The sequence below is a fragment of the Chelonia mydas genome, chromosome 1 (assembly GCF_015237465.2).
Source record: "Chelonia mydas isolate rCheMyd1 chromosome 1, rCheMyd1.pri.v2, whole genome shotgun sequence".
Taxonomy (NCBI): Eukaryota; Metazoa; Chordata; order Testudines; family Cheloniidae; genus Chelonia; species Chelonia mydas.
In genome coordinates this window covers 6,408,904-6,432,645 of record NC_057849.1, presented here as the reverse complement: position 1 = coordinate 6,432,645, position 23,742 = coordinate 6,408,904, and the positions used below count along the sequence as shown (strand labels likewise).

The following is a 23,742-nucleotide window of genomic DNA, read 5'->3' as shown; positions in this document are numbered from 1 at the left end:
AGAGGTAAACAGATTGGAAGATGCTCTCAGAGACATGGGGAAACTAAAATGGATCCCAAGTGCTCCTTGGCTTCCCAAAAGGATGTAACTTGGAAACGTATATTTTTCTCTTGGAGAAGAGACAACTAAGGGGAAATATGATTGAGGTATGTAAAGTCATGACTGGTGTGGAGAAAGTAAAGAAGGAAGTGTTGTTTACTACGTCTCATAACACAAGAACTAGGGGCCACCTAATGAAAATAATAGGCAGTAGGTTTAAAACAAATAAAAGAAGTATTTCTTCACACAACGCACTGTGAACCTGTGGAACTCCTTGCCAGAGGATGTTGTGAAGGCCAAGACTCTAACAAGTTTCAAAAAAGAACCGCATACATTCAAAGGGGAGGGGTCCATCCATGGCTACTAGCCATGATGGGAAGGTGTGGAGTCCCTAGCATCTGTTTCCCAGAAGATGGGAAAGAACGACAGGGAGCTGCCGTCCCCCGCCTCCCGACTACAGCCGTGTCACTGCAAGTGTCAGGAAGCTACTTCCGAAGCTGCAGGGGTTGGTACCTGCAGGCAAGCGCAGGGCCGTGTGGACCCACCTGCACCCCCTACCAAACGGGACCTGCCCCAGGTCAGTACCGAGCACCCCATCCCCCTACCCCAGCCCTAAGCCCCGTTGTGCACTCTTACTCCTGCCCAGGTCCTGCACCCCAATCCCCGGTCTGCTCCTGAACCCTAACTCCCCCCAGACCCCTACACCAACCATCAGCCCTGAGCCCCCTCCTGCACTCCAAACACCTCATCCTCACACCCACCCCAGAGCCCACACCCACAACTGGAGCCCTCACCCTCTCCTGCACCCACCTCCTGCCTCAACCCGTAGCCCCCTCCCACACTCTGAACCCCTCATCTTTGTCCACTGGAGCCAAGGGGGCCCCACAAACTCTAATAGCCCTGGGCCCCCAGAAGAGTTAATCCGGCCCTGATCACATATCACTACAAGCTAAGTTACGCAAGCTTTGCTCTGAAGCTAGAGAAACAGCTTTCAGGAGCCACATCTCCTGAGGCAGATTAGGGGTTTGTGTTGCCTTGGCTCAGCCAGGAAAACTGAGGCTCCCTCTCCTTCCCTTCTGCAGCCCCCCTCCTGCTGGGGAAGCGGGGTCAAGGGTGAAGGGGTTTCCACCCAGCACTCCTCTTGGGGAGTGGGGTCCAGGCATGCGGTCAGGCAGTGGGGGCTTATTCTGCTTCCCCCACCCGGTGATTCTGAGATTGCCCCATTCCTAAGCTCAGTGCTATTCCAGTGCCCTGAGCCGCTCTCCGGCAGTCGGGTGTGGGGAGAGGGGCAATCCCCTGCATCCGGACCTCACTTCACCACAGGAGAGGCAGGTGGGTGGAACGGAGCAGGGTGACACCACTGGCTCAGGACTAGTGGCTGATCTACTACCTGCCCAAACCCACCCCCACAAGGCACACCGCCACCTGGGGCAAGAGACCAGGGAATCAGCGCTCCGCACCAGCTGGACAGGGATACAACTGGGCACCAAGCTGGAATCATGAGTCCCAGCTGGTGGATTGGGCTTGGATAATAAATAGATGGGTCCTGGCCTCGCAAGGCCCACCTATGGCTACACCCCTGCTTCGACACAGCCTTGTTTCCCTGTGTCTCTCAGAGCATCTTTCCATCTGTTTGCCCCCTTTCTTGTGGAAGCAGCTCTTGCTGAAACCCATGTGAGCCTGGGCGCTGTCACCACAGTGCTCTGTGCTCAGTGTGTCACAGGGTCAAGGTGTGAAGCTGACCTTTGCCCTCAGACTGCTTTCTGCCAGCCAGACCATCTAAGATGAGGCTCCTGTGTCTGATAGTCCATTCTTTGCAATGACTTGGAAACATAGGTCTGGTGACTGTGCAGAAACTCCCGGCATCCCCGTGAGACTCCCACACGCCCCTCCAAAATCCTCATCCTTATTCCTTGTTCCTCATGGAGAAGGGAAGGGTCCTCCCCTACTGAAAAAACGGAGGGAAATTTCTATGTGGGGACCCTTGTAGAATCTCCCTTCATTTGTCTGGCCTGCACCCTGGGTTTGTAATGCAGGAAAGGGGGCTGCCGGGGAGAAATCAGGCCCCATATTATTACTCTCTTTTATTTTATTTCAGCAAGATCACAGCTGTGATGGCATCACTGTTACCATTCAGCCGCCCTCGAAGTGGCCATGTCACTAATCAGAACCATATGAAGAGTGATGACCAGCCCGGATTCCAGGAATAGAGCCTGCTGCGGAGCTGACACTACAGTCCAATTAAGTAGCATCACTGCACATCCCCTGTGATTTGGCCTCCTGCACTTGGCCATTGGGGGTTAAAGCTCGTGCACAGGAAGCCAAGCAGCTGAGATTCCCTGAGGGCAAGTGGCCCCCAGGGGAATGTGCCGGCATGCTTCATAAAGACACCTGCCTCCCTGTCTGAACAGATACGGCCTGCTGCCTGTGCGACATCTCCAATGACTCCTTGTCCTTTAGGGTGACGACCTCTGGTGTCAGGAGCTCCCCTTCTAACAGGAATTGGGTATGTTGGCAGGTTTCACTGTCTTTAAAATGTGAAGTGAAGGGGAAAGGCTGAAGCTGTTTAAATTTGAAGATGTTCTGTGCCACCGCATCGAACTCCGCAGGGCTGTCGGGGTGACTCAGTAACAGGGGAAGGAGGACAGGCAGCACTAGGTAGCTTGGGCACCCCGCCCCTGCACGTTCCCACAGTGCTCAGTGCGTTATTCAAGTTACATAGAAACTGGAGCTTGGAGTGTTAAAACCCTGATGCCCCGAGTCAGGATTTTTCAAGGGGTCCCATTTCTAGAGGTTCCGTGTGCTCTGGGCCCGATCCTGCCATGGGCTGAGTGACAGGAGACCCCACGGAATGTCAGTGACAAGTTCCCAAATCGCCTCGGGTTTATTTGCTCCTGAGAATTTAATCAGCACATGCATTTTCAAAGCTTTTATTCTCTGTCTTGATTGTGAACTCAGGAATTCAGAGGTTCATTGCTTTGTGGTAATGGGTCTGAGAGGGCATATTTTTGCCCTATAGTAACAGGGCTACCAGCATCTCTTCCCCGTCTCTGGTCTCTGAGTTCCAAATGTCAGGCACTGTAGCCTTCCCGCTCATGGGATGGAATCCTTCCATTCGCCCACCCTCAGACTGGACCCTGGGCTACAGCTCAGTGTGGGTCAACTGTGCCTGCCGAGCAGGTCCGAGTGGGTTCAGCACCTGTGGTTGACACATGGCTGTATATTGAAAGCCAGCAGCAGAGTTGTCAGAATCTCTGCAGGAAGGAGCAGGGGTAACTTTACTGCTTAATGGCTTTGGCTTTAGAAAGTGTTTCAGAAGTGCTCCACATACGGTTTGCAATGGTGTCAAGTATCATGGGGTAGCCGTGTTAGTCTGTATCCACAAAAACAACAAGGAGTCAGGTGGCACCTTAAAGACTAACAGATTTATTTGAGCATAAGCTTTTGTGGGTAAAAACTTCACTTCTTCAGATGCATGGAGTGAAAGTTACAGATGCAGACATAAATATACTGACACATGAAGAGAAGGGAGTTACCTCACAAGTGGAGAACCAGTGCTGACACGGCCAATTCGATCAGGATGGATGTAGTCCACTCCCAACAATAGATGAAGAGCTGTCAATTCCAGGAGAGGCAAAGCTGCTTCTGTAATGAGCCAGCCACTCCCAGTCCCTATTGAAGCCCAAATTAATGGTGTTAAATTTGCAAATTAATTTTAGTTCTGCTGTTTCTCTTTGAAGTTTGTTTCTGAACTTTTTTTCTTAAGTATAGCTACTTTCAAATCTGTTAGGGAATGTCCAGGAAGATTGAAGTGTTCTCCCACTGGCTTTTGTGTGTTACCATTCTTGATGTCCGATTTGTGTCCATTTATTGTTTTACGTAGGGACTGTCCGGTTTGGCCAATGTACATGGCAGAGGGGCATTGCTGACACATGATGGCATATATAACATTAGTAGACGTGCAGGTGAAAGAGCCTCTGATGGTGTGGCTGATGTGGTTGGGTCCTCTGATGGTGTTGCTAGAGTAGATATGAGGACAGAGTAGGCAACGAGGTTTGCTACAGGGATTGGTTCCTGGGTTAGTGTTTCTGTGGTGTGGTGTGTAGTTGCTGGTGAGTATTTGTTTCAGGTTGGGGGGCTGTCTGTAAGCGAGGACTGCCCTGTCTCCCAAGGTCTGTGAGAGTGAGGGATTGTTTTCCAGGATAGGGTGTAGATCGTTGATAATGTGCTGGAGAGGTTTTAGCTGGGGGCTGTACGTGATGGCCAGTGGTGTTCTGTTATTTTCCTTGTGGGTCCTGTCCTGTAGTACGTGATTTCTGGGTACCCATCTCACTCTGTCAATCTGTTTTCTCACTTCCCCAGGTGGGTATTGTAGTTTTAAGAACGCTTGATAAAGATCTTGTAGGTGTTTGTCTCTGTCCGATGGATTGGAACAAATTCGGTTGTATCTTAGGGCTTGGCTGTAGACAATGGATCGTGTGATGTGTCCTGGATGGAAGCTGGAAGCATGTAGGTAAGTATAGCAGCCAGTAGGTTTCCGGTATAGGGTGGTGTAGTTTCTTTTGCTACTCCTCACTGGGGTCAGAGGATAGTAGCCTGTAGAATGTGGTGTTGGAGAGTTGCCTGGCAGCCTCCTGTTCATAATCCGACCTGTTCATTATTATTACATCACCTCCTTTGTCAGCCTCTTTGATTATAATGTCAGAGTTGTTTCTGAGGCTGTGGATGGCGTTGTGTTCTCTACAGCTGAGGTTATGGGGCTGTTTGTTCATAATTTCAGCCTGTGCACGTCTGCGGAAGCACACTATGTAGAAGTCCAGTCTGTCATTTCGACCATCAGGAGGAGTCCACGCACAATTCTTCTTCTTGTAGTGTTGGTAGTGTCGAGGACTCGAACCCCAGATGGCACGGTCCGTTTGACCGCAGAGAGACAGGCAACACCAGCAAGGTCCAAACACAAGGTCTTTATTGAGAAGTGCACACAACAATAGAGAGCGGCCCGTCTCCAAGGAGAACCAGCTGCCTCTTAGGTAAAACTAGTAGGTTTTTATAGATAGTTCCATCGCGTCACAGATTATTTATTAAGCAGCCTCCCCCCGGTTAGTTAAAAGTTTTTTTTTTATTATGCATGCATACTTATCCCCCTATTGTATATAGCCTTTAGCAAGTTGCAATGACTCACCAAACTTTTTTTATTAGTATTGTTGTTAAACCGGAGACGAGGAGTTAAGAACAGACATAGAACAGAAACAGGGAGTGGAGACAGTGTGTCTCCTTATCTAAACAAACCATTTTCAGAACATCTGGTACAAAAATGCAGGAATGCAGGTCTCCCCTTATTTTATTCCTGCAACTTAAACAAGTATTCTTTCATTCTACTTATTTTGTTCAGGGACTTTCCCAGCAACCTTTATTGGCCTGACTTTGGTTCGGTTGGCATAACTGCTTCATGTTTAATTATTCTCACCTAACAGTAAGAAGGGGTCCTGTGGGTCAGTGCACTGTTCAGTGGTGTGTTGGAAATATTCCTTAAGTAAAAGATGACGAATGTAGCCTTCCAGATCACCTCAGAACGGTACCATGTTTGTGGGGGTGGCAGAAAGAGAGTCCCCGAGATAGGACAGACTCTTCACCCAGGCTAAGTGTGTGGTTGGATAGATTAACTACATTGTTAGGTGAGTTGAGGGTACCACTGTTGTAGCCCCCTGTGGCATGTAGGAGTTTAGGTAGTTTACTGTCCTTTTTCCTCTGTAAAGAAGTGAAGTGTGTGTTGTAAATGGTTTGTCTCGTTTTTGTAAAGTCCAGCCATGTGGAAGTTTGTGTGGAAGGTTGGTTTTGTATGAGAGTCTCCATTTTTGAGGGCTCATTCTTGATCTTCTCCTGTCTGCTGCACAGGATGCTGATCAGGTGGTTCCTCAGATTCTTTGAGAGTGTGTCGCACAGTCTCTCACCATAGTCAGTGGAATATGTCGATGGCAATGGATTTTTTACCTTCAGTCCAGTTGGTATGATGTCCATCCATCTGCACTTGGAGAGGAAGATGATGTCTGTCTGTATCTGTGTGAGATTTTTGTTGAGGTTGATGGATTTCCAGTCCATACGGCTTAATTGAGTGCCTTGCATGGTGTCAAGTATGAGAGGGTAGTCGTCTTAGTCTGTATCCACAGAAACAACAAGGAGTCCGGTGGCACCTTAAAGACTAACAGATTTATTTGAGCATAAGCTTTCGTGGGTAAAAACCTCACTTCTCCAGTTTGCAATGGGTTTGTGCTATTAACTCTTTGTTCAGTGAACAGTTGTATGATACTATCTCCTGCTAACTAATTGACTAGAAGCTGTTTCTAACACTTACATTCAGAGTCATGCACTCAATACCTCTCCAAGGCTTGTGCAAGACTTTCTAGAAAGTCATGAGAGACCAGAACCGCTAGTCTGTGTTTCAGCAAAGAGTTTAGCTGAGGTGCAGGGAAGGGGAGTGGTACAGTAGTTGTATGTAATTGACCCCAGTCACCAATTACATGAGCATGACTGAAGTAACTTGTACACTCAAGTGGATATAAGTGCAATACCAGGGTTTGCAGGATTGACCCATTTGTGATGCCAACTCCTCTGCTGCCCAGCTGAAATAACTGTCAGTGTCAGGTTGTAATTTTCCAAATATCTACAGACCGTTGCATGGGGAGAGGTAGGAGGTCCCGGGGGGGATAAAGAGAAGCCTGTAGGATGATCAAAGTCTCTGGATTCCATCAACATTGGCCAGGCAATGCCCTTCAGCTTCTCTTGGAGGGATTCTTGGGGGTCATAGTGTATCACTGGAAGCTTTTGGTAAGGGTGAGCTGAGAGCCCAGTTCTGATTGAATTTACACATGAAAGTGTGGCATGAGCTGTTGATATCACTGTTATTGAATTAAGGACCTGACCCTAAAAATGTATCCCATATCCTGGAAAGAGGCAGTTGCATAAACTAGACTGTCAGGAGCACAGAAGAAAAGAATTCACATAATGAAGCTATAAAACGCATTTAAAAATAGCTTCAGTGAAGGATAGATAAATCCAATGACCGTTTTCACCATGCACTTACCATGTATTTACACACATGCCATGATACAAGGGGCCACACTCAGAAGTGCAGGGCCAGAAAGGGTGTCTGTGTGAAGGGTGTAACAGGGTTCAAAAGAGAACTATGTAAATTCATGGACGATGGATCACTAGATGATGATCTGTTCTGTTCATTCCCTCTGGGGCATCAGGCATAAGCCACTGTAGAAGACAGGATCCTGGGCTAGATGGACCTTTTCTCTTACCCAATATGGCCGTTCTTATGTTTGTATGTTCTAAGGTCACAATGGTTAAATAATACAGTATGCAAGTAGGCTGTGGAATTCACAGCCACACGATATCAATGGGGCCAAGAGCTTATCAGGATTCAAAGAGGGACTGAGTAACCAGAAAATCCAATTACAGTAGACAGGATTGTTTTAAAAAGGTTTTGAGGAGGCTCTAAACCTTCCTGATTTACACCACAAAACATGTCTAACTTGTGGGTGTCAGGGGGAAACTCCCTGGGAACAGCTTATCTCATCACTGCCTATTTCAGGGCTTCTTCCACCTCCTCTGAAGCATCTGGACATGGCCACTGGCTACTGGGGCAGATGGACTACAAGTCTGATCCAGTCTGACTAATCAGAACCATGTAAATCCAACAGTATGTTTTTGCTTATCTACCTTGAGTTCTCAGAGTCCGTAGACGTCCACTGAGGGCAGAATGATTTCTTGCTAATATCATCTAAATTCCTCTTTTTTTTCTTTTAGGAAGCACATTTCAGAATTCCTCGGAGCTGCGCAGTACATTATGTCAGCTGTCAATGACACCAAAATAAAATCTGTAATATTCCTTCTCACTGGGCTACCGGTTCATGGAGATACACATCTCTGGATCTCTATCCCCTTCTGCTTCATGTATGTTATTTCCATAGTAGGAAATTCAGTCATTCTGTTCATTATAAAAACAGATCCAGCCCTCCATGAGCCCATGTACATTTTCCTCTCCATGTTGGCCATCACAGACCTTGCCTTATCGATAACCACCATACCAACGATACTGGGCATATATTTGTTTAAATCTAGGGAAATCAGCCTCGATGCCTGTTTAGCCCAACTCTTCTTCATCCATTTGCTTCAATACATTGAATCCTCTGTGCTGTTGTTGATGGCCTTTGACCGCTTCATTGCGATCCATAACCCACTGAGATATACCTCCATCTTAACCCTGCCGAGAATAGCCAAGATGGGACTGGTGTCTGTGCTAAGAGCGATGGTCCTAATACTTCCACTTCCCTTTCTCTTGAAATGGTTCCGATACTGTCATGCCAATGTCCTCTCCCATTCCTACTGCCTGTACCAGGAGGTCATGAAGATGGCTTGTTCAGATATCACAGTCCACAGCATCTATGGATTGTTTACTAAACTCTTCCAGATGGGGCTGGACTCACTGCTTATTTTCCTCTCTTATGTGATGATCCTCAAAACAGTGCTGAGCATCGCGTCCCACGAGGAGTGCCTGAGGGCCCTGAACACCTGCGTCTCCCATCTCTGCGCCCTCCTGCTCTTCTACACACCAGAGATCAGCTTGTCTGTGATACACAGATTTGGGAAGGGCTCTTCTCCCTTACTTCAGATTCTCCTGGGCTACATGTCCCTGCTTCTCCCACCGCTGATGAACCCAATTGTGTACAGCGTGAGATGCAAACACCTTCGTGTGAGGATAATCAGGCTGTTCATCAAGTGAAGGGTCAGTTCACCACCTGGCTCCAGTGGCATGGGAGATGAAAAACATAAGCCACCTGTTCCATTCTGGACCCTTACATCTGAGATGACATGAGTTACTGATCTCCACTCTATACCTACCTAGGCAGAGTAAGTGTGTTTATGAAAATAAAGGTTGCTCCTGAAGTCTCTCCCCTCCTGGATAGCTGTCAGGGGAGAACTCACTCAGACCCTGCTTACACAGGCTTATTCACAGGATGATATGCCTGGGTCACCTGCCGTAAGAGAGGACCAGGCACACTGACCCAGGATGTCTTTCCAGGCCTGTGTCCATATTGGTCACATTAGCCCATTTTGAGTCACACTGGGAGCTCATGTGGAGTTGCTTGTCCAATATGACCCTGCTCTGTGGCCTGGCCGATGGATTTGTCCTTCAGTAGAGTCAGGAGAAAACATGACTCAGCCCCAGAGAGGAACAATGGTTGGGTGCAAGGCTCACACAGGTTTCAGCAAATGCTCCTTCCACAAGAAAGAGGTAAACAGATTGGAAGATGCTCTCAGAGACATGGGGAAACTAAAATGGATCCCAAGTGCTCCTTGGCTTCCCAAAAGGATGTAACTTGGAAACGTATATTTTTCTCTTGGAGAAGAGACAACTAAGGGGAAATATGATTGAGGTATGTAAAGTCATGACTGGTGTGGAGAAAGTAAAGAAGGAAGTGTTGTTTACTACGTCTCATAACACAAGAACTAGGGGCCACCTAATGAAAATAATAGGCAGTAGGTTTAAAACAAATAAAAGAAGTATTTCTTCACACAACGCACAGTGAACCTGTGGAACTCCTTGCCAGAGGATGTTGTGAAGGCCAAGACTCTAACAAGTTTCAAAAAAGAACTGCATACATTCACGGGGGAGGGGTCCATCCATGGCTACTAGCCATGATGGGAAGGTGTGGAGTCCCTAGCATCTCTTTCCCAGAAGATGGGAAAGAACGACAGGGAGCTGCCATCCCCCGCCTCCCGACTACAGCCGTGTCACTGCAAGCTACTTCCGAAGCTGCAGGGGTTGGTACCTGCAGGCAAGCGCAGGGCCGTGTGGACCCACCTGCACCCCCTACCAAACGGGACCTGCCCCAGGTCAGTACCGAGCACCCCATCCCCCTACCCCAGCCCTAAGCCCCGTTGCGCACTCTTACTCCTGCCCAGGTCCTGCACCCCAATCCCCGGTCTGCTCCTGAACCCTAACTCCCTCCCAGACCCCCACACCAACCACCAGCCCTGAGCCCCCTCCTGCACTCCAAACACCTCATCCTCACACCCACCCCAGAGTCCACACCCACAACTGGAGCCCTCACCCTCTCCTGCACCCACCTCCTGCCTCAACCCATAGCCCCCTCCCACACCCTGAAGCCCTCATCTTTGTCCACTGGAGCCAAGGGGGCCCCACAAACTCTAATAGCCCTGGGCCCCCAGAAGAGTTAATCCGGCCCTGATCACATATCACTACAAGCTAAGTTACGCAAGCTTTGCTCTGAAGCTAGAGAAACAGCTTTCAGGAGCCACATCTCCTGAGGCAGATTAGGGGTTTGTGTTGCCTTGGCTCAGCCAGGAAAACTGAGGCTCCCTCTCCTTCCCTTCTGCAGCCCCCCTCCTGCTGGGGAAGCGGGGTCAAGGGTGAAGGGGTTTCCACCCAGCACTCCTCTTGGGGAGTGGGGTCCAGGCGTGCGGTCAGGCAGTGGGGGCTTATTCTGCTTCCCCCACCCGGTGATTCTGAGATTGCCCCATTCCTAAACTCAGTGCTATTCCAGTGCCCTGAGCCGCTCTCCGGCAGTCGGGTGTGGGGAGAGGGGCAATCCCCTGCATCCGGACCTCACTTCACCACAGGAGAGGCAGGTGGGTGGAACGGAGCAGGGTGACACCATTGGCTCAGGACTAGTGTCTGATCCACTACTCGCCCAAACCCACCCCCACAAGGCACACCCCCATCTGGGGCAAGAGACCAGGGAATCAGCGCTCTGCACCAGCTGGACAGGGATACAACTGGGCACCAAGCTGGAATCATGAGTCCCATCTGGTGGATTGGGCTTGGATGATAAATAGATGGGTCCTGGCCCCGCAAGGCCCACCTATGGCTACACCCCTGCTTCGACACAGCCTTGTTTCCCTGTGTCTCTCAGAGCATCTTTCCATCTGTTTGCCCCTTTCTTGTGGAAGCAGCTCTTGCTGAAACCCATGTGAGCCTGGGCCCTGTCACCACAGTGCTCTGTGCTCAGTGTGTTATAGGGTCAAGGTGTGAAGCTGACCTTTGCCCTCAGACTGCTTTCTACCAGCCAGACCATCTAAGATGAGGCTCCTGTGTCTGTTAGTCCATTCTTTGCAATGACTTGGAAACACAGGTCTGGTGACCGTGCAGAAACTCCCGGCATCCCCGTGAGACTCCCACACGCCCCTCCAAAATCCTCATCCTTATTCCTTGTTCCTCATGGAGAAGGGAAGGGTCCTCCCCTACTGAAAAAACGGAGGGAAATTTCTATGTGGGGACCCTTGTAGAATCTCCCTTCATTTGTCTGGCCTGCACCCTGGGTTTGTAATGCAGGAAAGGGGGCTGCCGGGGAGAAATCAGGCCCCATATTATTTCTCTCTTTTATTTTATTTCAGCAAGATCACAGCTGTGATGGCATCACTGTTACCATTCAGCCGCCCTCGAAGTGGCCATGTCACTAATCAGAACCATATGAACAGTGATGACCAGCCCGGATTCCAGGAATAGAGCCTGCTGCGGAGCTGACACTACAGTCCAATTAAGTAGCATCACTGCACATCCCCTGTGATTTGGCCTCCTGCACTTGGCCATTGGGGGTTAAAGCTCGTGCACAGGAAGCCAAGCAGCTGAGATTCCCTGAGGGCAAGTGGCCCCCAGGGGAATGTGCCGGCATGCTTCATAAAGACACCTGCGTCCCTGTCTGAACAGATACGGCCTGCTGCCTATGCAACATCTCCAATGACTCCTTGTCCTTTAGGGTGACGACCTCTGGTGTCAGGAGCTCCCCTTCTAACAGGAATTGGGTATGTTGGCAGGTTTCACTGTCTTTAAAATGTGAAGTGAAGGGGAAAGGCTGGAAGCTGTTTAAATGTGAAGATGTTCTGTGCCACCACAGTGAACTCCGCAGGGCTGTCGGGGTGACTCAGTAACAGGGGCAGGAGGACAGGCAGCACTAGGTAGCTTGGGCACCCCTCCCCTGCACGTTCCCACGGTGCTCAGTGCGTTATTCAAGTTACATAGAAACTGGAGCTTGGAGTGTTAAAACCCTGATGCCCCGAGTCAGGATTTTTCAAGGGGTCCCATTTCTAGAGGTTCTGTGTGCTCTGGGCCCGATCCTGCCATGGGCTGAGTGACAGGAGGCCCCACGGAATGTCAGTGACTAGTTCCCAAATCGCCTCGGGTTTATTTGCTCCTGGGAATTTAATCAGCACATGCATTTGCAAAGCTTTTATTCTCTGTCTTGATTGTGAACTCAGGAATTCAGAGGTTCATTGCTTTGTGGTAACGGGTCTGAGAGGGCATATTTTTGCCCTATAGAAACAGGGCTACCGGCATCTCTTCCCCGTCTCTGGTCTCTGAGTTCCAAATGTCAGGCACTGTAGCCTTCCCGCTCATGGGATGGAATCCTTCCATTTGCCCACCCTCAGACTGGACCCTGGGCTACAGCTCAGTGTGGGTCAACTGTGCCTGCCGAGCAGGTCCGAGTGGGTTCAGCACCTGTGGTTGACACATGGCTGTATATTGAAAGCCAGCAGCAGAGTTGTCAGAATCTCTGCAGGAAGGAGCAGGGGTAACTTTACTGCTTAATGGCTTTGGCTTTAGAAAGTGTTTCAGAAGTGCTCCACATACGGTTTGCAATGGTGTCAAGTATCATGGGGTAGCCGTGTTAGTCTGTATCCACAAAAACAACAAGGAGTCCCGTGGCACCTTAAAGACTAACAGATTTATTTGAGCATAAGCTTTTGTGGGTAAAAACTTCACTTCTTCAGATGCATGGAGTGAAAGTTACAGATGCAGACATAAATATACTGACACATGAAGAGAAGGGAGTTACCTCACAAGTGGAGAACCAGTGCTGACACGGCCAATTCAATCAGGGTGGACGTAGTCCACTCCCAACAATAGATGAGGAGCTGTCAATTCCAGGAGAGGCAAAGCTGCTTCTGTAATGAGCCAGCCACTCCCAGTCCCTATTCAAGCCCAAATTAATGGTGTTAAATTTGCAAATTAATTTTAGTTCTGCTGTTTCTCTTTGAAGTTTGTTTCTGAACTTTTTTTGTTAAGTATAGCTACTTTCGAATCTGTTAGGGAATGTCCAGGAAGATTGAAGTGTTCTCCCACTGGCTTTTGTGTGTTACCGTTCCTGATGTCCGATTTGTGTCCATTTATTGTTTTACGTAGGGACTGTCCGGTTTGGCCAATGTACGTGGCAGAGGGGCATTGCTGACACATGATGGCATATATAACATTAGTAGACGTGCAGGTGAAAGAGCCTCTGATGGTGTGGCTGATGTGGTTGGGTCCTCTGATGGTGTCGCTAGAGTAGATATGAGGACAGAGTAGGCAACGAGGTTTGCTACAGGGATTGGTTCCTGGGTTAGTGTTTCTGTGGTGTGGTGTGTAGTTGCTGGTGAGTATTTGTTTCAGGTTCGGGGGCTGTCTGTAAGCGAGGACTGCCCTGTCTCCCAAGGTCTGTGAGAGTGAGGGATTGTTTTCCAGGATAGGGTGTAGATCGTTGATAATGTGCTGGAGAGGTTTTAGCTGGGGGCTGTACGTGATGGCCAGTGGTGTTCCGTTATTTTCCTTGTGGGTCCTGTCCTGTAGTATGTGATTTCTGGGTACCCGTCTCACTCTGTCAATCTGTTTTCTCACTTCCCCAGGTGGGTATTGTAGTTTTAAGAATGCTTGATAAAGATCTTGTAGGTGTTTGTCTCTGTCCGATGGATTGGAACAAATTCGGTTGTATCTTAGGGCTTGGCTGTAGACAATGGATCGTATGGTGTGGTCTGGGTGAAAGCTGGAGGCATGTAGGTAAGTATAGCAGCCAGTAGGTTTCCGGTATAGGGTGGTGTAGTTTCTTTTGCTACTCCTCACTGGGGTCAGAGGATAGTAGCCTGTAGAATGTGGTGTTGGAGAGTTGCCTGGCAGCCTCCTGTTCATAATCCGACCTGTTCATTATTATTACATCACCTCCTTTGTCAGCCCCTTTGATTATAATGTGAGAGTTGTTTCTGAGTCTGTGGATGGCGTTGTGTTCTCTACAGCTGAGGTTATGGGGCAAGTGTTGCTGTTTGTTCATAATTTCAGCCGGTGCACGTCTGCAGAAGCATGCTATGTAGAAGTCCAGTCTGTCATTTCGACCGTCAGGAGGAGTCCATGCACAATTCTTCTTCTTGTAGTGTTGGTAGTGTCGAGGACTCGAACCCCAGATGGCACGGTCCATTGTTTGACCGCAGAGAGACAGGCAACACCAGCAAGGTCCAAACACAAGGTCTTTATTGAGGAGTGCACACAACAATAGAGAGCGGCCCGTCTCCAAGGAGAACCAGCTGCCTCTTAGGTAAAACTAGTAGGATTTTATAGACAGTTCCATCGCGTCACAGATTATTTATTAAGCAGCCTCCCCCATGTTAGTTAAAAGTTTTTTTTTATTATGTATGCATACTTATCCCCCTATTGTATACAGCTTTTAGCAAGTTGCAATGCCTCACCAAACTTTTTTTATTAGTATTGTTGTTAAACAGGAGACGAGGAGTTAAGAACAGACATAGAACAGAAACAGGGAGTGGAGACAGTGTGTCTCCTTATCTAAACAAACCATTTTCAGAACATCTGGTATAAAAATGCAGGAATGCAGGTCTCCCCTTATTTTATTCCTGCAACTTAAACAAGTATTCTTTCATTCTACTTATTTTGTTCGGGGACTTTCCCAGCAACCTTTATTGGCCTGACTTTGGTTCGGTTGGCATAACTGCTTCATGTTTAATTATTCTCACCTAACAGTAAGAGGGGTCCTGTGGGTCAGTGCACTGTTCAGTGGTGTGTTGGAAATATTCCTTAAGTAAAAGATGACGAATGTAGCCTTCCAGATCACCTCAGAACGGTACCATGTTTGTGGGGGTGGCAGAAAGAGAGTCCCTGAGATAGGACAGACTCTTCACCCAGGCTAAGTGTGTGGTTGGATAGATTAACTACATTGTTAGGTGAGTTGAGGGTACCACTGTTGTAGCCCCCTGTGGCATGTAGGAGTTTAGGTAGTTTACTGTCCTTTTTCCTCTGTAGAGAAGTAAAGTGTGTGTTGTAAATGGCTTGTCTCATTTTTGTAAAGTCCAGCCACGTGAAAGTTTGTGTGGAAGGTTGGTTTTTTATGAGAGTCTCCAGTTTTGAGGGCTCATTCTTGATCTTCTCCTGTCTGCTGCACAGGATGCTGATCAGGTGGTTCCTCAGATTCTTTGAGAGTGTGTCGCACAGTCTCTCACCATAGTCAGTGGAGTATGTCGATGGCAATGGATTTTTTACCTTCAGTCCAGTTGGTATGATGTCCATCCATCTGCACTTGGAGAGGAAGATGATGTCTGTCTGTATCTGTGTGAGATTTTTGTTGAGGTTGATGGATTTCCACTCCATACGGCTTAATTGAGTGCCTTGCATGGTGTCAAGTATCAGAGGGTAGTCGTCTTAGTCTGTATCCACAGAAACAACAAGGACTCCGGTGGCACCTTAAAGACTAACAGATTTATTTGAGCATAAGCTTTCGTGGGTAAAAACCTCACTTCTCCAGTTTGCAATGGGTTTGTGCTATTAACTCTTTGTTCAGTGAACAGATGTATGATACTATCTCCTGGTAACTCATTGACTAGAAGCTGTTTCTAACACTTACATTCAGAGTCATGCACTCAATACCTCTCCAAGGCTTGTGCAAGTCTTTCTAGAAAGTCATGAGAGACCAGAACCGCTGGTCTGTGTTTCAGCAAAGAGTTTAGCTGAGGTGCAGGGAAGGGGAGTGGTATAGTAGTTGTATGTAATTGACCCCAGTCACCAATTACATGAGCATGACTGAAGTAACTTGTACACTCAAGTGGATATAAGTGCAATACCAGGGTTTGCAGGATTGACCCATTTGTGATGCCAACTCCTCTGCTGCCCAGCTGAAATAACTGTCAGTGTCAGATTGTAATTTTCCAAATATCTACAGACCGTTGCATGGGGAGAGGTTGGAGGTCCCGGGGGGGATAAAGAGAAGCCTGTAGGATGATCGAGTCCCTGGATTCCATCAACATTGGCCAGGCAATGCCCTTCAGCTTCTCTTGGAGGGATTCTTGGGGGTCAGAGAGTATCACTGGAAGCTTTTGGTAAGGGTGAGTTGAAAGCCCAGTTCTGATTGAATTTACACATGAAAGTGTGGCATGAGCTGTTGATATGAGCTGTAGCTCACGAAAGCTGATGCTCAAATAAATTGGTTAGTCTCTAAGGTGCCACAAGTACTCCTTTTCTTTTTGAGAATACAGACTAACACGGCTGTTACTCTGAAACCTGTTGATATCACTGTTATTGAATTAAGGACCTGACCCTAAAAATGTATCCCATATCCTGGAAAGAGGCAGTTGCATAACCTAGACTGTCAGGAGCACAGAAGAAAAGAATTCACATAATGAAGCTATAAAACACATTTAAAAATAGCTTCAGTGCAGGATAGATAAATCCAATGACCGTTTTCACCATACACTTACCATGTATTTACACATGTGCCATGATACAAGGGGCCACACTCAGAAGTGCAGGGCCAGAAAGGGTGTCTGTGTGAAGGGTGTAACAGGGTTCAAAAGAGAACTATGTAAATTCATGGACGATGGATCACTCGATGATGATCTGTTCTGTTCATTCCCTCTGGGGCATCAGGCATAAGCCACTGTAGAAGACAGGATCCTGGGCTAGATGGACCTTTTCTCTTACCCAATATGGCCGTTCTTATGTTTGTATGTTCTAAGGTCACAATGGTTAAATAATAAAGTATGCAAGTAGGCTGCGGAATTCACAGCCACACGATATCAATGGGGCCAAGAGCTTAGCAGGATTCAAAGAGGGACTGAGTAACCAGAAAATCCAATTACAGTAGACAGGATTGTTTTAAAAAGATTTTGAGGAGGCTCTAAACCTTCCTGATTTACACCACAAAACATGTCTAACTTGTGGGTGTCAGGGGGAAACTCCCTGGGAGCAGCTTATCTCATCACTGCCTATTTCAGGGCTTCTTCCACCTCCTCTGAAGCATCTGGACATGGCCACTGGCTACTGGGGGATGTGGACTACAAGTCTGATCCAGTCTGACTAATCAGAACCATGTAAATCCAATAGTATGTTTTTGCTTATCTACCTTGAGTTCTCGGAGTCCGTAGACGTGCACTGAGGGCAGAATGATTTCTTGCTAGTATCATCTAATCTTCTCTTACTTTTCTTTTAGGAAGGACATTTCAGAATTCCTCGGAGCTGCGCAGTACATTATGTCAGCTGTCAATGACACGAAATTAAAACCTGTAATATTCCTTCTCACTGGGTTACATGTTCATGGAGACACACATCTCTGGATCTCTATCCCCTTCTGCTTCATGTATATTATTTCCATAGTAGGAAATTCAGTCATTCTGTTCATTATAAAAACAGATCCAGCCCTCCATGAGCCCATGTACATTTTCCTTTCCATGTTGGCCATCACAGACCTTGGCATATCGATAACCACCATACCGACGATACTGGGCATATACTTATTTAACTCTAGGGAGATCAGCCTCGATGCCTGTTTAGCCCAACTCTTCTTCATCCATTTGCTTCAATACATCGAATCCTCTGTGCTGTTGTTGATGGCCTTTGACCGCTTCATTGCGATCCATAACCCACTGAGATATACCTCCATCTTAACCCTGCCGAGAATAGGCAAGATGGGACTGGTGTCTGTGCTAAGAGCGATGGTCCTAATACTTCCACTTCCCTTTCTCCTGAAATGGTTCCGATACTGTCATGCCAATGTCCTCTCCCATTCCTACTGCCTGTACCAGGAGGTCATGAAGATGGCTTGTTCAGATATCACAGTCCACAGCATCTATGGATTGTTTATTAAACTCTTCCAGATGGGGTTGGACTCACTGCTCATCTTCCTCTCTTATGTGATGATCCTCAAAACAGTGCTGAGCATCGCGTCCCACGTGGAGTGCCTGAGGGCCCTGAACACCTGCGTCTCCCATCTCTGCGCCCTCCTGCTCTTCTACACACCAGAGATCAGCTTGTCTGTGATACACAGATTTGGGAAGGGCTCTTCTCCCTTACTTCAGATTCTCCTGGGCTACATGTCCCTGCTTCTCCCACCGCTGATGAACCCAATAGTGTACAGCGTGAGATGCAAACACCTTCGTGTGAGGATAATCAGGTTGTTCATCAAGTGAAGGGTCAGTTCACCACCTGGCTCCAGTGACATGGGAGATGAAAAACATGAGCCACCTGTTCCATTCTGGACCCTTACATCTGAGATGACATGAGTTACTGATCTCCACTCTATAGAGTGGTTCAGATGGGGTCCAAGGCTGGTAAGGGGGTACAGGGCACTGGGGGTGGGAGACCATCGGCAAGCCATTAGCTGTCTCCAAGTCTGTGCCCAGGTGGATAATAGCCAGGCCCTGCCTCATAGCGATGGCAGGAGGATAAATACATTCAAGGTGCTCAGATATTCTGAGTCCAGAAGATCAGTTCTGTGTCAGGGATCCATAGAGCAACAACTCCATCACTATCACCATCCGAGTCAGCTGATTGGTAATATACCCCTACTGCTATATTCTTTTTATTAGAGCATGGAATTACTATTCATTGAGATCCTTTGGTAGAGTTTGGTTCATTTAAGATTTTTACTTCATTTGTTTCGACACTTTCTTTAACATATAGTGCCACTCTTCCACCAGCATGATCTGTTCTGTCCTTCTGATATATTTTCTACCCTTTGATTGTCCTCATTCCACCAAGCTTCTGTGATGACTATTATATCAAAATCCTAATTTAATATGAGGCACTCTAATTCACCCATCTTATTATTTGGCCTTCGAGCATTGGTATAAAACCACTTGATAAACTGTCACTTTTTAGCTGTGTGCCATTACATGATGTAATTGAATGGGACTTTTTTCATTTGACTCTTCCTCACCAGATCCTACCTTTATTTTATCATCTTCCATTCACTCCTCTTTACTAGGACATAAAGAGTCTCTATTAATAAATTATTCCACAAGGGATATCTCTGCCCAAAATCGTGCTCCTTTGCACCTGTTGGCTTTCCCCCAGCCCTTAGTTTAAAAATTGCTCTATGACACTTTTAATTTTAAGTGCCAGCAATCGGCTTCCATTTTTGTTTAGATGGAGCCCAGCCTCCCAGAAGGAGCAGTGTTGAACAAACAACGCAGTTGGTTTTACAATGGAGATTGACAGATGTCAGCCTTCTGCCAAGTGGAGGCAGCAGCAGCCAGGGTGGCCTTCAATCTCTAGGGGTTCCTTTTCAACAAGACATCACAAAGGTGTCTTGAGCCCCCATCCAGTAAACTGGGAAAATTACACACCACCCCTTGGTGCCTCTGAAAGGCAATACTTCTCCACTCGCAAGCACAAACTCTGAGTGTAGGAAAGTAACTTTTAATTAAAGGAGGGAAGTTATCCAATCTTAATTAGGGAAAATATCACAAGCAGGAGTCATACACATAAAACTGTGAGCAGGACAGAGTGTGTGGGGCAGTGGCTTCTGACTCATATGCTTGCATTCTACCACAAAAAGTTCCTTTACTGTGCCCCTCTCTTCTCCCTCACCCCACCCCACTCACTGTGGACATCCTTGGTCAGCGAGGATACAGTGTTGAAAGGTGCATATGTGTGAGTTCATCTCCCACCTGGGGAAGAAGGAACCTTGCTTGCTCCGCCAACTGAGCACTTGCTCTGGCCGGCCATCCCGCCAGACGCAGTTCCTCTCCACTGAACGACTGGTACTTCCCTTCTGTTGCCACCCGTATCTCTGCTTTGATCTTGGAAGGTCAGTCTCTTATTCGTTGTCAGCTTTTAGTGATTTTCAACTTTTAGCAGGCCAGGCAGAAATGCCCTCCCACCAACAGTGATTTCAGTTCTCATATGATCACTGAAAATAACAAAAGGCTCCTAATGGACCCTATTTAGCTCTATCTTTGAACGGTGGGTAGGAACATGTTAAACCAGACCTGGGACCCTTAGGGAGAGTCCACACATCCTGGCTAGGACACCTGTCCCCACCCCTTTTACCCTCACAGGAATCTGGTATTCGAGCCCCTGGCTTAGGAAGATACTTTCAGCTAAGGGTACCCCCCCGCATTTGGGGCAGGTTAAGCACAGTTCTGATCCCCTTTATTCATACAATAAAAACAATAAGATTGATAACATTTCACCCTTAATGCATTTAGTACTACAGAGATTTGTAACCCAACACTAATCAAAGTTGATCATTTTGAGCATCACCACTCTATCTGCTGGATACCTAGGCAGAGTAAGTGTGTTTATGAAAATAAGGGTTGCTCCTGAAGTCTCTCCCGTCCCGGATAGCTGTCGGGGAGAACTCACTCAGACCCTGCTTACACAGGCTTATTCACAGGATGATATGCCTGGGTCACCTGCCGTAAGAGAGGACCAGACATACTGACCCAGGATGTCTTTCCAGGCCTATGTCCATATTGGTCACATTAGCCCATTTTGAGTCACACTGGGAGCTCATGTGGAGTTGCTTGTCCAATATGACCCTGCTCTGTGGCCTGGCCGATGGATTTGTCCTTCAGTAGAATCAGGAGAAAACATGACTCAGCCCCAGAGAGGAACAATGGTTGAATGCCAGGCTCACACAGGTTTCAGCAAATGCTCCTTCCACAAGAAAGAGGTAAACAGATTGGAAGATGCTCTCAGAGACATGGGGAAACTAAAATGGATCCCAAGAGCTCCTTGGCTTCCCAAAAGAATGTAACTTGGAAATGTATATTTTTCTCTTGGAGAAGAGACAACTAAGGGGAGATATGATTGAGGTATGTAAAGTCATGACTGGTGTGGAGAAAGTAAAGAAGGAAGTGTTGTTTACTACTGTCATAAATATAAAGGGAAGGGTAAACCCCTTTAAAATCCCTCCTGGCCAGAGGAAAAATCCTCTCACCTGTAAAGGGTTAAGAAGCTAAAGGTAACCTCGCTGGCACCTGACCAAAATGACCAATGAGGAGACAAGATACTTTCAAAAGCTGGGAGGAGGGAGAAAAACAAAGGGTCTGTGTCTGTCTGGGTGTTGCTTTTGCTGGGGACAGAACAGGAATGGAGTCTTAGAACTTAGTAAGTAATCTAGCTAGGTATGTGTTAGATTATGATTTCTTGAAATGGCTGAGAAAATAGCTGTGCTGAATAGAATGACTATTCCTGTCTGTGTGTCTTTTTTGTAACTTAAGGTTTTGTCTTGAGGGATTCTCTATGTTTTGAATCTAATTACCCTGTAAAGTATTCACCATCCTGTTTTTACAGAGGTGATTCTTTTTATTGTTTCTTCTATTAAAATGTTTCTTTTCAAGAATTGAATGCTTTTTTCATTGTTCTAAGATCCAAGGGTTTGGGTCTGTGGTCACCTATGCAAATTGGTGAGGATTTTTACCAAAGCTTCCCCAGGAAGTGGGGTGCAAGGGTTGGGAGGATTTTGGGGAGAAAGACGTGTCCAAACTACGTTTTCTCAGGAACCCAGATAAAGTTTGGTGGTGGCAGTGGAAATCCAAGGGCAAAGGGTAAAATTAATTTATACCTTGGGGAAGTTTTAACCTAAGCTGGTAAAAGTAAGCTTAGGAGGTTTTTATGCAGGTCCCCACATCTGTACCCTAGAGTTCAGAGTGGGGAAGGAACCTTGACAACTGCGTCTCATAACACAAGAACTAGGGCCACCCAATGAAAATAATAGGCAGTAGGTTTAAAACAAATAAAAGAAGTATTTCTTCACACAACGCACAGTGAACCTGTGGAACTCCTTGCCAGAGGATGTTGTGAAGGCCAAGACTCTAACAAGTTTCAAAAAAGAACTACATACATTCACGGGGGAGGGGTCCATCCATGGCTACTAGCCATGATGGGAAGGTGTGGAGTCCCTAGCATCTCTTTCCCAGAAGATGGGAAAGAACGACAGGGAGCTGCCATCCCCCGCCTCCCGACTACAGCCGTGTCACTGCAAGCTACTTCCGAAGCTGCAGGGGTTGGTACCTGCAGGCAAGCGCAGGGCCGTGTGGACCCACCTGCACCCCCTACCAAACGGGACCTGCCCCAGGTCAGTACCGAGCACCCCATCCCCCTACCCCAGCCCTAAGCCCCGTTGCGCACTCTTACTCCTGCCCAGGTCCTGCACCCCAATCCCCGGTCTGCTCCTGAACCCTAACTCCCCCCAGACCCCTACACCAACCATCAGCCCTGAGCCCCCTCCTGCACTCCAAACACCTCATCCTCACACCCACCCCAGAGCCCACACCCACAACTGGAGCCCTCACCCTCTCCTGCACCCACCTCCTGCCTCAACCCGTAGCCCCCTCCCACACCCTGAACCCCTCATCTTTGTCCACTGGAGCCCAGCAGGGTGACACCATTGGCTCAGGACTAGTGGCTGATCCACTACTGGCCCAAACCCACCCCCACAAGGCACACCCCCATCTGGGGCAAGAGACCAGGGAATCAGCGCTCCGCACCAGCTGGAGAGGGATACAATTGGGCACCAAGCTGGAATCGGGAGTCCCAGCTGGTGGATTGGGCTTGGATGATAAATAGATGGGCCCGGCCCCACAAGGCCCACCCATGGCTTCACCCCTGCTTCGACACAGACTTGTTTCCCTGTGTCTCTCAGAGCATCTTTCAGTCTGTTTGCCCCCTTTCTTGTGGAAGCAGCTCTTGCTGAAACCCGTGTGAGCCTGGGCCCTGTCACCACAGTGTTCTGTGCTCAGTGTGTTATAGGGTCAAGGTGTGAAGCTGACCTTTGCCCTCAGACTGCTTTCTACCAGCCAGACAGTCTAAGATGAGGCTCCTGTGTCTGTTAGTCCATTCTTTGCAATGACTTGGAAACACAGGTCTGGTGACTGTGCAGAAACTCCCGGCATCCCCGTGAGACTCCCACAAGCCCCTCCAAAATCCTCATCCTTATTCCTTGTTCCTCATGGAGAAGGGAAGGGTCCTCCCCTACTGAAAGAAATGAGGAAAATTGCTATGTGGGGACCCTTGTGGAATCTTCCTTCCCTTCCCTGGCCTGCACCCTGGGTTTGTAATGCAGGAAAGGGGGCTGCCAGGGAGAAATCAGGCCCCATAGTATTACTCTCTTTTCTTTTATTTCAGCAAGATCACAGCTGTGATGGCATCACTGTTACCATTCAGCCGCCCTCGAAGTGGCCATGTCACTAATCAGAATCATATGAACAGTGATGACCAGCCCGGATTCCAGGAATAGAGCCTGCTGCGGAGCTGACACTACAGTCTAATTAAGTAGCATCACCGCACATCCCCTGTGATTTGGCCTCCTGCACTTGGCCATTGGGGGTTAAAGTTCGTGCACAGGAAGCCAAGCAGCTGAGATTCCCTGAGGCAAGTTCCCCCCAGGGGAATGTGCAGGCATGCTTCATAAAGACACCTGCCTCCCTGTCTGAACAGATACGGCCTGCTGCCTATGCAACATCTCCAATGACTCCTTGTCCTTTAGGGTGACGACCTCTGGTGTCAGGAGCTCCCCTTCTAGCAGGAATTGGGTACGTTGGCAGGTTTCTCTATCTTTACAATGTGAAGTGAAGGGGAAAGGCTGGAAGCTGTTCAAATGTGAAGATGTTCTGTGCCACCACAGTGAACTCCGCTGG

At 47.9% G+C, this 23,742-nt stretch overlaps 2 protein-coding genes and 1 long non-coding RNA gene across 3 annotated transcripts; 2 read left to right on the top strand and 1 right to left on the bottom strand.

Moving 5' to 3' along the window:
- Positions 1 to 237: 237 nt before the first annotated feature.
- On the bottom strand, positions 238 to 21,972 carry LOC122461921. Its single transcript, XR_006284185.1, has 3 exons — positions 21,924 to 21,972; positions 10,956 to 10,960; positions 238 to 343 (listed from the first exon to the last, which is right to left on the bottom strand). It is a non-coding gene; the product is annotated as an uncharacterized LOC122461921 (long non-coding RNA).
- Positions 7,892 to 8,827, top strand: LOC119565164 (olfactory receptor 51G2-like). The gene has a single exon (XM_037889614.1). The coding sequence runs from the start codon at positions 7,892 to 7,894 to the stop codon at positions 8,825 to 8,827; it is 936 nt and encodes a 311-aa protein (XP_037745542.1).
- LOC102931956 (olfactory receptor 51G2-like) lies at positions 17,350 to 18,285 on the top strand. Its single transcript, XM_007053405.3, has one exon. The coding sequence runs from the start codon at positions 17,350 to 17,352 to the stop codon at positions 18,283 to 18,285; it is 936 nt and encodes a 311-aa protein (XP_007053467.3).
- Positions 21,973 to 23,742: the final 1,770 nt, after the last annotated feature.